The following is a 16,975-nucleotide window of genomic DNA, read 5'->3' on the forward strand; positions in this document are numbered from 1 at the left end:
TGCTGTTGATGGCACGGTGCACCTGTGGAAAACCAGAGATCTGCGCAAATCCCAGTGATCTTGCTGCCTTGCTTGATCCCGATTGAAATGCACAAAGTTGTGTGCCTTCGCGAATATGGCATCCGTGACATCCTGGATGCACTTGTATATGGAAGCTTGTGAGATCCTGCAGAGGTCACCTGTGGAGTCCTGGAAGGAGCCACTGGTGTAAAAATTGAGTGTTGCTGTCACTTTCACAGCCACAGGCAGTGGATGCCCTCCATGTCCCTGTGGCACTAAATCCTGCAGCAGGTGTCATATGTGACCAACCAATTCCCTGGACATGTACAGTCGTCGATGACACTGGTTCTTGGTCATCTGCAGGAATGACAAGAGCTGCCTGTAGACTTTGGGCCTAGTTAGGTGCCGACCCGTGATGGCTCGCTGTGGCTCTTCAGTTGGTGTTTGCAGGACCCCCAGCCATCTCTTCTTCTTGAGGCTACTACTCCTCCCTCTGTCCAGCCAGGCGCATCCATTGCTCTCTTCTCCTTTGTCTTCACTCCCTGTAAGCCATGAGGTGTTCAGCCAGGCTCCGTGCTCCTCATGTACTCCTCCTGCAGGATAAAAGAGGGAGACACATAGGTTAGCATTGGTCACCTAGGGACCTCTCATGGTTACGTGTGCGGCTCCGACTCTGTCTTAAGGCCCCTCAACCAATGCCAGAGAGTGCTGGACAGCACTTGGGTGGCCAGAGTTTTGTGCGCTGCACGGCTTGCTGAAACTCCATCCATCTCCGCCCCACTCCACCTGACCAATTGGGGCAGCTTCACGCACTGGACTGCATGCTGTGCTCCCAACTCAGGCCCAAGCATTCTCCTAACCCGCACTGCTAGGCTGCGCTGTTAGCTTGAACCATGGGGGAGACTGGTGCAAACCTGAATGAAGACATTGCAAGGGGCTGTCAGCACCTCCATCAGTGACTGTACCATGGCCAGCTTTCACACGTTGTCATCTAATTGTTCTGCAGCCCCCTAAAACACTCATTAATTTGCAGTCTGCACCTAAGGGTGAAAAGTTCAGGTGCATGTGGTGGTACTTTCATGCCTCTGCTTTGCTTGAATGGGCAGATAAGTCAGATGACCAACTCCACACATGACAATGTAACTGCTCCTAACCTGTCTCAGATGCGGATGAATACTCATTTTATACACGGTTTCCCTAATGCGTGGCCACTTCCCTACCCACCACCACATGTGCTTGTGCACTACCATCAGACCGTACTGCCTTACACTCCCCACCTCGCCCCAACCGATGTGCAGCCCTTGCCCCGGCATCACTTTGTAAGCCAGCTGGGAAAAAGCAACTTGCCTATGTCCTCGCCTGAATGCGTGGCACCTCTTACTGGAAGGGGCAACCCTCGCGTGCACTGCGCAACAGTAATGTGCACTCCCCTCCGAGTTCCCCTCAAAGTTCAACTCGCCAGGTGCACGCATTTTAAATGCTGTTATGGATCTCATCATTCTGACTACCCAACCCTGACACAAGTTGTTGTGGGAGGTAAATTTGACGTGGGGGGATGATTGTATTGGGCAGGCAAGTTGATGAGGTGCAAATGCATTGAAATTATGTTCCCAACGTTGGACGGCAGGAAAGGCAGCCCGCCATTAATGGGTGGAGTAGATGATGGCTAACTGGTTTCATAATGACGCGAAACTGATTTTTAGCCTTCACATCATATTGCTCCCCCTCAGCCCACTATGACGCCCGCCGCCCATGGGGGTAGAAAATTCTGGCCATGTCTTCTGGCTTCCTTGTGCTTAGTATGTCACCTAATGCCGTCTTCTCATTTAAACTATCTACTTTAGTCTGTCCACAGACTATGAGCTAGATTTTATGTTCGGAACTCACTGGGGGAGTGGGGGAGTTGCTAATGCATGGAAAACCCAGAAGTAAGTGCACAGTGACTATCACTGTCTTTTTAACCCAGCCACTCTATTATCATATGATTTCCGGGTCTCCTGACCAATTAGTGTCGTCAGGGATGATGCATAACATGATTTCAACTACAATATTTATATAGACATTCCAAACATGCATATTGAAAGAGCTTGCAGTTGAGAACCAAAGAGAAGCAAGTGCCAGAATGGTCGAAGATTGCGTCTCATTTCACTGTTGCTTCCCTGGACATGATGCTGGGGCTGTGAGGACCTGGAGACGTGTGCTGTTCCCTAGCGACAGAAGGAAGAAGCTGGCTGGGAATTCCACGCTTCTGGACACAATGCAGGAAGCAGTTCAATGACCTAAACGTGGGAGGGTGAGAGCAATGGTCTGTTTACCTACGTCCTGATGTGTGTATCATCCCGACACCTTCAATCTGTGTTCTCAAGTCTACTCTTGCATATTACTCCTCACACCAACTTATTTTGCCTTACACTGCTCCTTCTTTGCTTCAGCACTTCCTCATATTCCTATCTGTCTACCCAACCCTGACACTCAGCCTTATACAAAGGGCTCGATTTTCCTCTTTAAGGTAGGAATTAGGAGTCAGGCAATTTCCTGACATCGTGACTCTACCTCCTAAGTGGCTGTGCCCGCACACCATATTTTCATCCCATAGAGTTGGGGGCAGGCTAGAGTTGGGATCATGGCCTGTCGAAGAAGCACGGAGGCATAATCTGCGACACAAATAGTGCCGGGAGTGGAGGCGGGTCCATCACATCCCAGGCCCAACAAAAGGCCTGTCACCAGCGCCATACTTTTATCACTTCACCTCATGTTAAGGTGTTCGGAAAGAGACTGCAAATGCTGAACAATGGTCAGGAAGTGACTGTCAACACTTCACTAGGTGGCTGAACTTTGACCTGTGAGTACATACTGTCATTGTTGATGTAATTGGTTGATACATTGTTGCCCTGTGGGATACCTATTCCTTAGTGTGGAATTCCTTAGTGTCCTCCCAACCTACTGTGGGGTTCATTGTTGTCCTCATCTGCTGCTGTGCAGACTCAACTTTGACGACTCTACTGGAACAACCTTTTGTTGCATCCCTCCTGCAAGTGTCTGCACTCAACTAAATGCACATGCAACAGATCACAGCATCGCTCTGCAAGTACTGCGCAGCCTCAACACATGCTACTCTGCAAATTATACAAGAACAGTGAGACCACCAAGCCTCTACATGGTGAACCCATCACTAATAATGCCAGGCCACAAAGCACGATCCCCTCACTATCATGGCATCTTGACAAGCTACCAATACACCACACACTTGGATAACACAGATACTAATTGAAGTACTTTTCTACTCAAATGACAAAATAGCTGAAAGAGAGCAGTCAGGAGACCTAGGACATTCAGGAATCAGAAATAGGACATTCAGGAATCAGAAATGCCCTGGTGAATCCCAACCCCACTCTGGGCCATTTCGATTGTGGCTGGACCAGGGCCTGCTTGAGCAGTGGCATCCTCTCCTGCCAGCTCTTGGCGGCGGGACTTCCTGCCTGAGGGAGGCAGAAGCCATGACTGAAGGCAATTAAATGCCTGAGGTAAAATCCAGTCTTGGCTACCAGAGCCGGCAGCAGCAGGGTTGCTCCTCCACGTAAAATTTCAGCTTCAGTTTCTCATCTCCCATGTCTTCTTCCAGGATTCTTCTTGCAGTATCTGTGGAGATACAATGAATCACTGAGAATTTTAGATAGATAAGGTTACTGTACATTTTTCCTTTAATGCTCCTTCAGACGCTTCTCCACGATAATAACTCCAGATACGTGAAGGAATAGAATTTTCATTGTGGCACCTCGGACATAGTCTTCTCTAGGCTTCCGTAATACAAATTAAGACTAGGTACACAACTAGTATAGTACCTAACTTGCTTCTCTTTTCAAATCACCTTACTTTTTCCTATGTTGCAGGAATATCTGAGGATTACAGAGGATCTGCTTATCAGTGTACCTCTCAAAAATGATTGAACTGAGTTTTTAGTCTTTTTGCTTCCTGTCTCCAGAATGATGTCCCTTCCCTATTAGAAACTCCAACTCACTTTATTAAAGATTTTAGCTCTTCTTTTCACCCTGTTCACTGGTACAATTTCTCCTTTCTCGTTCATTACATCGTGAGATAAATAACTGGGTCAACATCAGAGTTATAGGATGTTTTAGAAACTGTGAGCCTCATCTTGAAAACTGAATCTTTATAAAATGCCAGATTTTATTTTATTATGTTTATATGAATTAATCACTCCTTTCTGAAAGAGCGGTGCACTTTTGACAAATTGGTGTTCTGATGTCAGATTTTAAAATGTCTATTTTATTATATGTTTTGGATAGACCGAGTCTCCACTGCTAATTCGTCCATATATAGTGGATCTCACAAGGTCGGAAATACATTCTGTAATGACTAGTGGATTTGCTACCATTGCAGGATCCGTCCTGGGAGCATATATTTCATTTGGGGTAAGTGATTGACTTAGGCTATTTCTGAATGACAAAAGTAGACGCTTTTTGTTCTGTTATGATTGTGCATAATATTAAACTATAAGTTAATCGGAACAATACAACTTTTTCCAAATTTTAGCATGGCTGATAGACTCCATGGACTCAGTTATTCTCCTTGTATTAGAAGAGGGTCAGAACTGGGCTTCAGCCTGCTGTCCCAACTCGGTTCCCTGAGTTGAGAGCGTTACCTAAATAGCACAAGCTCCTGCAGGAACCCCAGCACAGAGAGGTAGCTTCCTACTACTCAGGAGGGAGGTGTGGCAATGGAAAAGTGGGATAGTTGTTGCAAGAGCACGAAGATAAGAGGTGATGTTCAAGGGGACAGATGTTTTGATTTTATTTGTTCATGGCATCTGAGCATTGCTGGCCATCCTTAATTGCCTTTGAAAAGGTGGTGGTGATTTGCCTTCTTGAACTGCTGCAGTCACCGTGCTGTGGGTACACTGTATTAAAGTAAGGTAGGGAGTTCCAGGATTTTTGATCCAATAATGATGATGAAATGGCGACATATTTCTGAGTCAGTATGGTGTGACTTGAAGGGAGATTTGCAGGCGGTAATGTTCCCATGTGCTTGCTACCCTTGTTAGTCCAGGCGTTTGAGATTGCGAGTTAGGAAGATGGTGTTAACAAAGTGTTTATGAATTGTTATAGATGATATACAATCTGTCGGTAGTGGGGGGGTTGAATTTTTAAAGTGATGGATGGTGTGCCAATCAAGTCAACTGCTTTGTCTTGGTTGGTGTTGATCTTAAGGGTTGTTGGAGCTACACTCATCCAGGAAGTGGAGAGTATTCCCCATCAGAGTTCTGACTTGTGTTTTGCGGGTAGAGGAAAGGCTTTAGAGAGTCAGGAATAAGTTGCTCACCACAGAATTCTGAGTTTCTGACCTGCTCTTGTAGCCACAGTATTTATTTTTGCAGGTCCAGTTAAGTGTCTGGTCAGTGGTTAACCCCAGAATGTTGATGGTGGGGATTCAGCAATGGTAATTCTGTTGAATGTCAAGGGAGACCACACCATCCTCCTCCAGTACGTCTACACTGTTGTTCAGCTGGCTGGGACTACTCACACCTGGTTCCATTCTTATCTATCAAATTGCAGCCGGAGTATCTCTTGCAATGACTTCTCTTCCTACTTCTGCACCATTTCTCTGATATGCCAGAATGATCTATCCTTTGCCTCCTCCTACTTCTCACCTACGTGCTGCCCCTCGGCAACATCGAAATTCCGTTCCCTAACTACTGACTCCATCTCTCGCCATGGCAACAGTCTAAGACTAAATCAGTTTGTTCACAATCTTAGTATCATATTTGACCCTGAGATGAGCTTCTGACCACATATTCATGTTGTCACTAAAACTTGCTATTTTCACCTTCATAACACCATCCAAATTCACCTGTGTTTCAGTTAATCTGCTGCCGAAACCCACATTCATGCCTTTTGTTACCTATAAATTTGACTATTCCAATGCAGTCCTTGCTGGTTTCCCACACACTGTCATTCATGAAGCTGAGATCATCTAAACCTTTGCTATCCTTTCCTTAACTCTCACCAAATCCTGTTCATCTGTCTCCCCTGTGCTTGCTGAACTTACATTCGTTCACAGTCAAGTGATGACTTGATCTTAAAATTCTCATACTTATTTTCAAATACCTCCATTGCCTCACCCTTCCTTATCTCTGTAATTGCCTCTGACCGCACAGCCCACCAGATATCTGTGCTGATCTAATTCTGGCTATTGAGCATCTCCAATTTTAATTTTTGCACCATTGGTGGTTTAGCTGCTTGGACCTGAAGCTCTGGAATTCCTTCTCTACACCTCTCAGCCTCCCTAACTTGCATTCCTTCTTTAAGGTAATCCTTAAAACCTATCTTTTTGACCAAGCCTTTGGCCATCTGACCTAATAGGAGTACTGCGTCCAGTTCTGGATGCCATACTTGAGGAAGGATATAAAGGCATTGGAGAGAGGACAGAGGCGATTCACAAGAATGATTCCAGGGATAAAGAACTGTAGCTATGAGGATAAATTGGAGAGGTTGGGACTCTTTTGCTTAGAGGAAAGAAGGCTGAGAGGAGACTTGATAGAGGCATTCAAGATCATGAGGGGTATGGACAGAATAAATAGTGAGAAACTATTCACACTCAAGAGAGCATCAAGTACTAGAGGGCACAGATTCAAAATAATTGGTAAAAGGAGTAAATGTGCTATGAGGAAAACTTTTTTCACCCACAGGATGGTTGGAGTCTGGAAAGAACTTCCTGAAAGGGTGCTGGAGGCAGATTCAATTGAGGTGTTCAAAAGGGAATTGGATTGCTACCTGAAAAGAAATAAAGTGCAAGGTTTTGGGGATAGACAGGGGAGTGAACCTAGGTGGAATGCTCTTACTGAGAGCCAGGGCAGACTCGATGGGCTAAATGGCCTCCTGCATTGTAATGATTCTGTGATTCTATGATTTCCCCACTAGGCACAATTCATAAAATTTACCTAATAGATTGCTGTTACAGATGGTCATAATATTGAGCCTGGCCACTACCTCCTACTACGCACAATCATAAGATATCAGAGCAGACACAGGCCATTTGACCCCTTGGGTCTATGCCACCATTCAAAAAGATCAAAGCTGATCTGATTGTGGCCTTAACTCCACTTTCCTGCTGGCTCCCATAACTCTTGACTCCCTTGTAGATGAAAAATCAGTTTTGAATATAATCAATGACCAAGCCAACTCTGCTCTCTGGGGAAGAGAATTCCAAAGATTAATGATGCGCTGAGAGAAGAAATTTCCCTTCATCTCCATCTTAAATGGGAGACCTATTATTTTTAAACTGTGCTCCCATTCTTTTTTTAATATTCTTTCATGTAATGTGGGTGTCACTAGCAAGACATTTTCTCATCTCTAATTGCCCTTGAGAAGGTATTGGTGAGCCATACACTTGAATCATTGCAGTCCATCTGGTGCATGCTCCAGATTCCCCCATGAGGGGAGATATCCTCTCAGCACCTACCCTGTCAAGCCCCCTCAGAATTATTAATATGATCACCTCTTATTCTTCTAAACTCTAATGAGAGTATAGGCCCAATCTGCTCAATCTTTCTTTGTAAGACAATCCTTTCATCCCAGTGAACCGTCTCTGAACTACTTCCAATGCAAGTGTATCCACCATAAAGTAAGGAAGCCAAAACTGTACACAGTACTCTAAGTAGGGTCTCACCAATGCCCTGTACAGTTACAGCAAGACCTCTCTACTTTTGTACTCCATCCCTCTTGCAATAAAGGTAAACATTCTGTGTGCCTTTCTAATTACTTGCTGTATCCACATGCTAACTTTTCGCTATTCATGTACAAGGACATCAGATCCCGTTGGACCTGATTCCAAAATTCCCACCCCCATATTGGCACCCCCAATTTTCACTAGTGCAGGTTAATGGTTGCAAGCCACTCTCAACCTGGCTGGCTCAATTACAGGGGTAGGCATCTCCTAGCTCCCAACAATTTTCTTAGAGATGGGCTGGTATTTTCACAGCAGACCATTAAAATATTAATAACAGAGACTTCAACATTTCACACCTGTTAATCTTCTCTAAATAAACATTGAGACTTGACAAAGAGGTCACAGTCAACTTAGTATAATCACTAAAAGATGTCAATCAAGCAAAGTCACCAATTCATTTCAGTTGTCAAAATAGAACCCCCTGCTGAGTTAATGCTTTTATTGGACTGGGCTCACAGCCAAACATGCATAATAAAGCTACCGTTCACTAATTATGGATTCCAGCATTTCCCAATGGCAGATGTCAGGCTAACTAGCCTGTAGTTTTCTGCCTTCTGCCTCCCTCCTTTCTTGAATAGAGGTGTTAAATTTGTGGTTTTCCAATCCGAAGGAACCTTTCCAGAATCTAGGGAATTGTGAAAGATTACAGTACAACCAATGCATCCAGTATTTCTGCAGCCACTTCTTTTAAGACCCTAGGATGCAGACTATCAGGTCCAGGGGACTTTAGCACCCCCCCCCCCCCCCACCATAAGTTTTCCAAGTACATTTTCTCTGGTGGTAGTGATTGTTTCAAGTTCCTCACTCCCTTTAGCCTCTTGATTTTCTAATAATTTAAAATGCTTTTTGTGTCTTCTGTGAAGACAGATGCAAAATACTTGTTCAACGTCTCTGCCATTTCATTGTTTTCCATTATTAATTCCCCAGACTCATCCTCTAACAGACCAACACTTAGTTTAACTACTCTTTTACTTTCAATATGATCCACTGCCTCTTAGACTCATCTCATACAGTGGTACATCCACTTCCCCAGGCATCAGATGAAGTCTGGTGCAGTGTTCCTCCATCATATGCTCAAGGCTATTTAATGCATTGATCTTTTATCTGCCTTCACTTTTTTTTGCTACTTTTTTGTTTCTTCCCCCTGCAAACTTTAGAAAAACTGACAATTATTTAAATTAATACTTTCAACCTTTCCCTTCTGTGAGTGTACTTTGTAAGTATTCCTTTTAATTTTCCAGCAACACTTATGTTGTTCCGGTATGCCCTTCCTCTTACCTTCTCCCATTAATACATTTAATATATTCCATACCTAGGCTTGTACACCAGATCCAAATTAGTATTGTTTAAATCTAAATCTCGTGAACTTGAAGTAATCAGATCTGTGGGCTAGTTGCACATAATGCGCTCCAGGAGCACCCATCCTGCCACCATTGTGATGAGACTACATAATTATTCCCAAAATCATCCGTAGTTTCTTACAAAATAACTATTCCTGACAAAGGATTGAATGTTCAGGTTTTCACAGGCATGGGAACCAAATAGTGGTGCTGGCCGGCATACCATTCTCGCCGCCGGTGTATTCCACCAAGATGGGGGGAGGGTGGCCTCGAGATCCAACTCAATCTATTAACATCACCAATTAACTTTGTGAAATAACTCATTCAGAGCTCATTAAGGGGCTTCAGATTTTCACGAGGGCACACTGGCTCCTTTCCTGTGACTCCTGAGGCCCTGCTTTTGTACCCAGCTGAGCAGGGCTGTGCCCTCCATCCTCTGTGGGGGATTTCCCACAGCTGCCTTTGCCTCTGGTACCTCCTCTACCACATTAGTTCCCTGCTCATCACCCAGTTCCACCTTACCCAACACACCAAGATGACTATATCTGTGCTGGTGGAGGATGCCCTTGTAAGGTGATGATGCCTCTTCTGAGCCCTGCTGTTGCTGCGCTTGGCCAACTGATGGTGAGGAAGTTGGCCTGATTACCTGGATGTCTCCATCTGTGGGAGACATGAGAAGATATCACGGGAACTAGGCTTGGAGAGCAAAAGTCTCTACGTTCCCGAGGCTTCCCAATGCAACTGAATCTTCGGTTTGCTGCTGGACGGTTTGGAGTGCAGTGCACCCTCTTAATTAATGCATCAGTTGTTAAAGCCGGTTTCACTCGAGGCTATTTTATATGCTGGTAACATTACAATAATTGATCAGAGGCTATTCTAACTGTAATAAATTGGCCATTTTTATTTAAACACTTTTCACCCCTTCCCCACTCAAAAATAATGGAAGGAGGTTGTAAAGATTAAATCTTTAAAAGTTTTATATATAAGATCTTTAATAAGGCTTTAATCACCATTTCCACCATGGATGTTCATTTCACCTTGCCTAATTTCTTTATTGTCTGTGACCCTGGTGATGTCCATGGCTCCTTACTCCATGGTGGTGATAACATGAAGGTAGGGATCCCCTTCTTCTGTTTGGGTCTTCGCATGGGCATTATGGGCCTGTTTCTCCTGCAAAGACAAGGGATAGAGTGATAAGGCACTGCTGGCCTCAATGGCCATAGTCATCTGCTCCTATTTATTAGACGCTGCATATTTCAGACCTGGCAGGTCTTCAGCAGGATTATAACTCTGAGCCATTCTGAGGGATCAGTAAGTGCCCTGGGCAAAGCTCCTCCCATGATCAAGAGCAGCATGTGGCCTAAGGCTCCCCGGAAGTCTGCTGATGGGTGAATACCCAGAGGCCTGTCCTGAGGGTTAAGGGTTGCATTCACTTTGCCAGTGCGTATCAGGCCATTAAACCTCTCCCAACATTAGATCCAGTTTCTGCACACCACACTATTGCTGACTGTCAGCTATCTCCATCAAGGCCAGCTACCTCCATCAAGGCCTGCTTAGTTTGGGTGGGTGGTCTCCTCCTGCCAGCCTCCAGGACGAGGACCTCCCTCCCCTCCCTTATGGTCTTGAGGAGGACCTTTGTTAAATTTGCTTTTACAAGTTTATAATTTAGATATTTCAAGTCCTCAGTTAAGTGTTCTTCTTTCTGTGACTGGTTCTCAATTGTTCTCACCAATTCTCTTCTTTCATTATCAAATTCGTCTTTCATACATGAAAGTTAATTTTCTACATTGATCAGGTTTTCCTTAAATTGCTTGTTATTGGCAATAAGTGTTTCATTTGTGGCCACCGTAGTTTCTTGGAAGTTAGTTTGGATTAACATGATCAACCGCTTATTGCCACATTACTGTCTCCAATAGCCAAATCATTACCCAGAGTAAAATAAACTCCTTCAATAGGTTATTTAGGAATAATTACCATGATAACAGTTCCATTTACAAAGTGACTTTGTAAGTTAACTTCACAAAGAAACAGGTTCATAAATTCCATTACTGCCCCTTATTAATACTTTTTCTTTCATAAAACTACCCAGCATGCAATTTGTATCATCAGTCACCATCAATGATTGAACTGTCCCTGTATCTCTCAAAATTTTGATCTGTTTACTTATTTTGTTGAAGGAATAAGGGAACACTTCTCCCTTTGACACAAAACATCCAGAACCTCTGTTAGCCTGACTTCACCAGTAATCAAAGAAGAATTCCCTGAACTATCCTGAACCATACCCCCCTTTCCTGTATGTTCTCCGGGAACATGTTTCACCTGTACTACTACTACAGTTTTAACAACCATTTCCTTTTCTGATGCAACTTTTCCTGAGGATTCCTTAGACATTCCTACTACTGCAATAGGTCTACCATGTAATCTCCAATCTTCCCTAACATGTCCCACCTTGTTACAGTGAAAACACTTAGGCTTTCGAATGTCACTTCCACCATCAGTACCTTCCTTTCTGGTCTGAGGAGAAATTTCCTGGGAATTCCCCACTGTCCTTTTTCTTCCCTGGCTGCTTGTCTTCCTTTCACCTTCCCACCTTCTATCCTTCTCGGGTTTATGGGGATCACAGAAAAAGGGTTTAGATTAATGGACCAGATCATAATCGTCAGGCATCTCCGCTGCCTGTCTAGCTGTTTTAACCCTCTGATCCTCAACATGTGTTCTAACTACAAAAGGAAGTGAATCTTTAAATTCTTCCAAGAGAATTATTTCCCTAAGAGCTTCATACATTGTCTCTACCTTTAATGCCTGTACCCAACAGTCAAAATTACTTTGCTTTACCCTTTCGAACTCAATTTAGGTCTAGCCAGGCTGTTTCCTTATATTCCAAAATTTCTGCCTCTATGCCTCAGGACTAACTCATATGCACTTAGACTAGCCTTTTATACTGCATCATAATCCACTGAAAGCTCTTCAGAAAGTGAAGCATAAACCTCATGAGTTCCACCTACCAACCTAGAATGTAAAAATAATGACCAGATTTCTTTTGGCCTCTTCATTTGCTTAGCTACCTTCTCAAACAAAATAAAGAATGCCTCTACATCCCTTTCCTCAAACTTTGGGAGGGCTTGCACAAACTTAAACATCTCCTCACTGGGTTTTAGGTTGAAGCTTTTTTTCATCATCAGAACTTTCCTCAGCGTCTGAGACCTCTTTTTTAACTTCCAACCTTCTACGTTGGTATTCCCTTTCTTGTTCCTTTCCTCTCGCCCTTGCCACTCTTTCTTTATCCTTCTCCCTTGCCTAAAATTCCAGTTCTAGCTTCCTTTCTCTCTCCTGCCTTTCCATTTGCTCCCTTTGAAATGCCATTTCTCTTACCTTTTTTTTGCCTCTAATTCAAGTTTTTTCAGTTCCTTTGCTTGTTCAAGTTCAAGCTTCTTAATTTGTAACTGAAGACTCACTATCTCCAGTTGTGACTCACCCCCTGGACAACATGGCCTCTCTATTATCCCTTCCAGTTTTAAATGCTGGGCTATTATCTCAACTATGTCTGCTTTCCTCACCCCCTTTGGGTAATTCTATCTCCAATTTATCCACCAATTCCATTAGCTTACTCTTAGTTACTTTCTGTAAACCAGTCAATCTGTAAAAAGTCTTAGCATCTTCCGAAGCCATTTCTAATTCCAACCTGTATAATACCTCACAGCAACTCCAGTTTCTATGTCCAGCACCCCTTTACCTCCACATACTTGTTAAAGGATTCACAGATCCCATCAATGTTCAATCCCAGACCAATTATTATTCTGCATCCAACCACCTGCTGTCTGGGTTTCAAATCCCCAAGAGCCCCACATTATTACGATCAGGGAAGATTACCCCTGATCAAGCCTAATCCTAGGGTAGAACCCAGCTTGATAGATCCTAACTTTTATTTGTCCGTTTAAATATGTGGAGAGTAGCTACTGAATAGAGTCACAGGAGTCAGCTGATGAACTTTTGACAAAAGAATAAAATATTTATTAAACAAGAAAAGATGAACTATATTACAATATTCCTTCACCCACAACTATACCTTTTCTGAAAAAATACAAATTTGTAAGTTACAAAAGCTATTTTTTACTCTAGTATTCACAGTAAGTACACTGTCTATGTATACCTATGACGACCGGTGGTTAGACACACCACACTCCGAAACCAAGTGACAGATGTCACCTCAACCAGATGCTATGAGGATCTCTCCTCAACTCCCCTAGACACTTGTTACACCATAAGCTAACCAGTCTCACTGAAGTCTGTCCTTCACACGACAGTTTCCAATCCACCCTCCAAGACCTCGCCTTGGAATCTTCTCCCAAACCGACGCTTTCTCTCAGATGCCTTCCGCAAGGGGTCACCTCCAGGGTTTCGAGCTCTTCTTCTGATGTTCCTCTTCCCTGGGTCACCATATGCATTCAAGCTGCCTTCCATGCACTCCCTCTCACCGACTCAGTGTTAACAGTACACCATTGCATCACATGCCTATAGCAAAGAGTTATGGACCTTCAGTTGTCTCTTTGGATCTTCTGGCCTCTTGCAAGCTGCTCTCACTTTAAATCTGCTTTCTTTAGCTTTTGCTTCTTTAAATTTGCAGCTTGGAGCCTTTCTCTCTGCCTCTCACTCTTAACTTCACTTAACGGGACCTTTTCCAGGTTCCTGCCCTTCTTTTGACCAGAAGGTCTGCTGGGGACTTTCTCTTGTTCCACTCCCCTGGATTTTTGGGGTTTTTCTTTAGCTTGGGTTTGGCTATCTGTCCTCTTTGCTCTAGTCTCCTGGCAACAACTTTCAAAAACCAACTGAACTCCACAGCTTCCAAATCAAAATAAAACAAAAACAAAATGCTGTTTCTAGCTTATCTGTGTATGCCTGTGGGAGGGACTTGCTTCTCTGGACCTCTGTTGCTAGGCAACTGACCAATTCTTCCACCCTTGTTTGTTTACCTTAGCTTACAGTTGTTAAAAAATACCCTCATTAGAAATGTAAGCACCTTTTTAAAGTTAAGTTAAAACTCAATTTGACTTTTCTTAACATGCAGATACAAAAATACAAATCAAACTTAAACTTTAAAGCTAAAACTCATTCCTAACACCTACAACTACCAATATAATTTACTTAAACTGTCTCTATTTCCTAACAGTGATTTCCCACCTTAGGTGGGTTCAGGATCCAGAAATGGCCCCGACCTCTGTTTCTCACCCCCCAGAAGGAAAACCCTGCCCAAAATCTCTGACACAATGTACAGAAATGTTTGCAAAGCTGATTTAGGACTTGCAAAAAATTTTCTGTGAAGATTTCTAAAATAACTGAATGTCTCAATGAGTATTGCAGCATCCACTTGTGCTTTTATGTGAGTGAAATATAAAATATATTGTGCAGGTCAGTATCATCCAGTGTCAATTTTGTTCAGCTCCGCACAGTGGTTCATGTCAGATTTAGATTACATTATTAAGACTGAGGCTGCAACGTGCATTGAACTGCATTGTTGCTGTAGGATAGGTGTAAACTCTGGTATTTCAAATGCAGGTTCCAGCTGCCCATTTGTTAACTGCTTCAGTGATGTCTGCTCCTGCTGCTCTGGCTGTTGCCAAACTGTTCTGGCCTGAAACAGAAACTCCAAAGATATCAACTAAGTCTAACCTCAAGTTGGATAAAGGGTAAGTTACATTGCTTTCTTCATTGCTATATGAAGATGAAAATCATGCATCAAGTATCCTGTACTTCTGATAACAAAAGGAATGAGGGGGAAAAAAAAATCCTAAGTGCCAAATCTTGCTAGAATGATTCTTCCTGCGTCCGTCAACTCAAATATAATTTGTGGCGTAACTTGTTGGAAGTGCGAAATCTTGCTGGAATAAGCTTAGTTAGACTTCTTTCTGTATCCTTCAAACCAAATACAGGGCTGAGTATTACAATGCGAAAATGGAGGGGTTATGCACCCGCACTGACATATTATTGGTCATGATGATGTCGCGTTGCATTTCTGATGTGTTGCATCATGCCCGGATAATATGACAGGTGGGCGGAGCTAGAAAGCAGGAGCCTGCCCACATTATTCAAATTTATTCAAATAGTACATTTAAGCTCATTAATGGTCCCAATTGACTCCAATAATATGCGGTGTGAGCAATAAAACACTTGGAGAGTGTATTTCACACCAGGTGGATTTCTCATTTTTCTTAACAGCTTGTTAGGGCAGGTTTAAAGTCTCCAAATTCCAGAAGGAAAACCCTGCCCAAATAAAGCACTGAGTACTGAGTTTGAACTCAGCAGTTCAGGGTGCAATGACTGCTAGTAGTGCTTTATTAAAAAGGGCGGAGTTTCCATTTCATGCCTCCCTTATTTCGAGGCCTTACTCCCCCCACTGAGAGGTCAATTTTGACCCTCATCAGCACCTCAGCTTTCTTACTAGGGAAAAAATGGATGAGAAGAGGAGCTAAAATGACAGCCATGGAAGAACCAGGGCCATCGTCAAGCAGACAACTGGACTACTGAAGATGAGGTTCAGATGCCTTGAAAGAAAAGGAGGGGCATTGCAGTACGCTCCATCACATGTGTCACTCATGGTCATAGTATGCTGTGCCCTCCTTAACCTCGCCATTCAGAGACGGGATGCTTTTGAGGAAGAGGGGATGCCAGATAGTGGGCATTCAACTGAGGATGAGGAGGAAGAGTAGGTGAGGAAACATCCCAACATAGTGGTGCAAGGCCCTGGATATGATCACATTGATGGCTTTGACATAAGGGATGCCTTGATAAGGCAGAGGTTTCAATAAGTTATGTAGTCACAGCCTCAGAGATCCAAGCACTATGTCCTAACATCATTCCATGTGGAATGTGAGATTCACGTCACCATCCTGTCAGCGCAATTGCCATGTTCAGTCCTTGCCATTCAACGCATCCTGCCCCACCTTCAATTATTAAAGTTCATGTTTATCTCCTGCAGGAAGTTCAACAGCAATGACATATAGAAATAACTTCTGCATAAGGGATAGTAAAGTTAAGGCTTACTAACAGAAGCAAGATGAGACATATCATGAACAACCAGACTGAACAGAACCATGTGACCCGCTTGGTGACTAGTCTGGAGTTTTCTTAAAGCACATCCCAGTGCTCCGACATAGTGCACCCCCCTCGCTTGCTGCTGCACTGGATAGAGGCTCCTGATCTGTTTCTCCCCTTGCCCTGGATGACTTTGGTCGGTGTCCTCTGTGTGGCTGAGACCTTGAGGGCCTTGCTACATTAAAAGACTCCTGCAGTGTGGCAGGAGGAGCGTCTGTCACCATGTACTGGACAAGGAAAGTGTCAATGGTGGATGGACGGAGGAGAGGCTGCCCAATCACAAGTGCCCTGACAGGTGCTTTCAGATGGTGGCAGCAGCTGCTCATCCTCTGCCATGAAGACCACTTGTTCCTCCCTGACTTCCTGTGAGGTCCCAGGAGCTAGCTTAGGGTCCTGGCTTCCAGACCTCCTGTTGTCCAGAGCCAGGGCGATGGTGTGCAGGTCGGAGTACATACCCACTACTGTGCAACATGTTCATTTTTCCCCTCCAGGACAGTCACAGTCTGTCCATGGAGGAAGCCTGGGGCTCTGAAGAGTGGGTGATCGGAATGCACATGGCCTGGATGGACACCTCCACAGTATGGCCCAGAGCATGCAACCCCTCTGACATATCCACCAAATCTCCACACACCTCATGCTGGATCTCCAGCATCTGGTGCCCTACAGGCAACTGCAGAGGCTTATCTTCCGACTTGGAATCAGTCTCTGGGTCACCTCGGACACTCTTCCAACTCTCCTAAGTCTGCTCCATCACACACTCTGGCAGCTGCATGTGCTACTGTGGAATGCCCTCATTAGATTGT

General features: G+C 44.0%; 1 protein-coding gene across 1 annotated transcript in view; it reads left to right on the forward strand.

Moving 5' to 3' along the window:
* Positions 1-16,975, forward strand: part of LOC121276728 (solute carrier family 28 member 3-like) — a 227,953-nt gene that overhangs the window by 90,817 nt on the left and 120,161 nt on the right. Inside the window, exons 7-8 of the mRNA XM_041185272.1 lie at positions 4,305-4,430; positions 14,637-14,767. Coding sequence (XP_041041206.1) covers positions 4,305-4,430; positions 14,637-14,767 — 257 coding nt within the window. The remainder of the gene's footprint in view (positions 1-4,304; positions 4,431-14,636; positions 14,768-16,975) is intronic.

The sequence above is a fragment of the Carcharodon carcharias genome, chromosome 4 (assembly GCF_017639515.1).
Source record: "Carcharodon carcharias isolate sCarCar2 chromosome 4, sCarCar2.pri, whole genome shotgun sequence".
Taxonomy (NCBI): Eukaryota; Metazoa; Chordata; class Chondrichthyes; order Lamniformes; family Lamnidae; genus Carcharodon; species Carcharodon carcharias.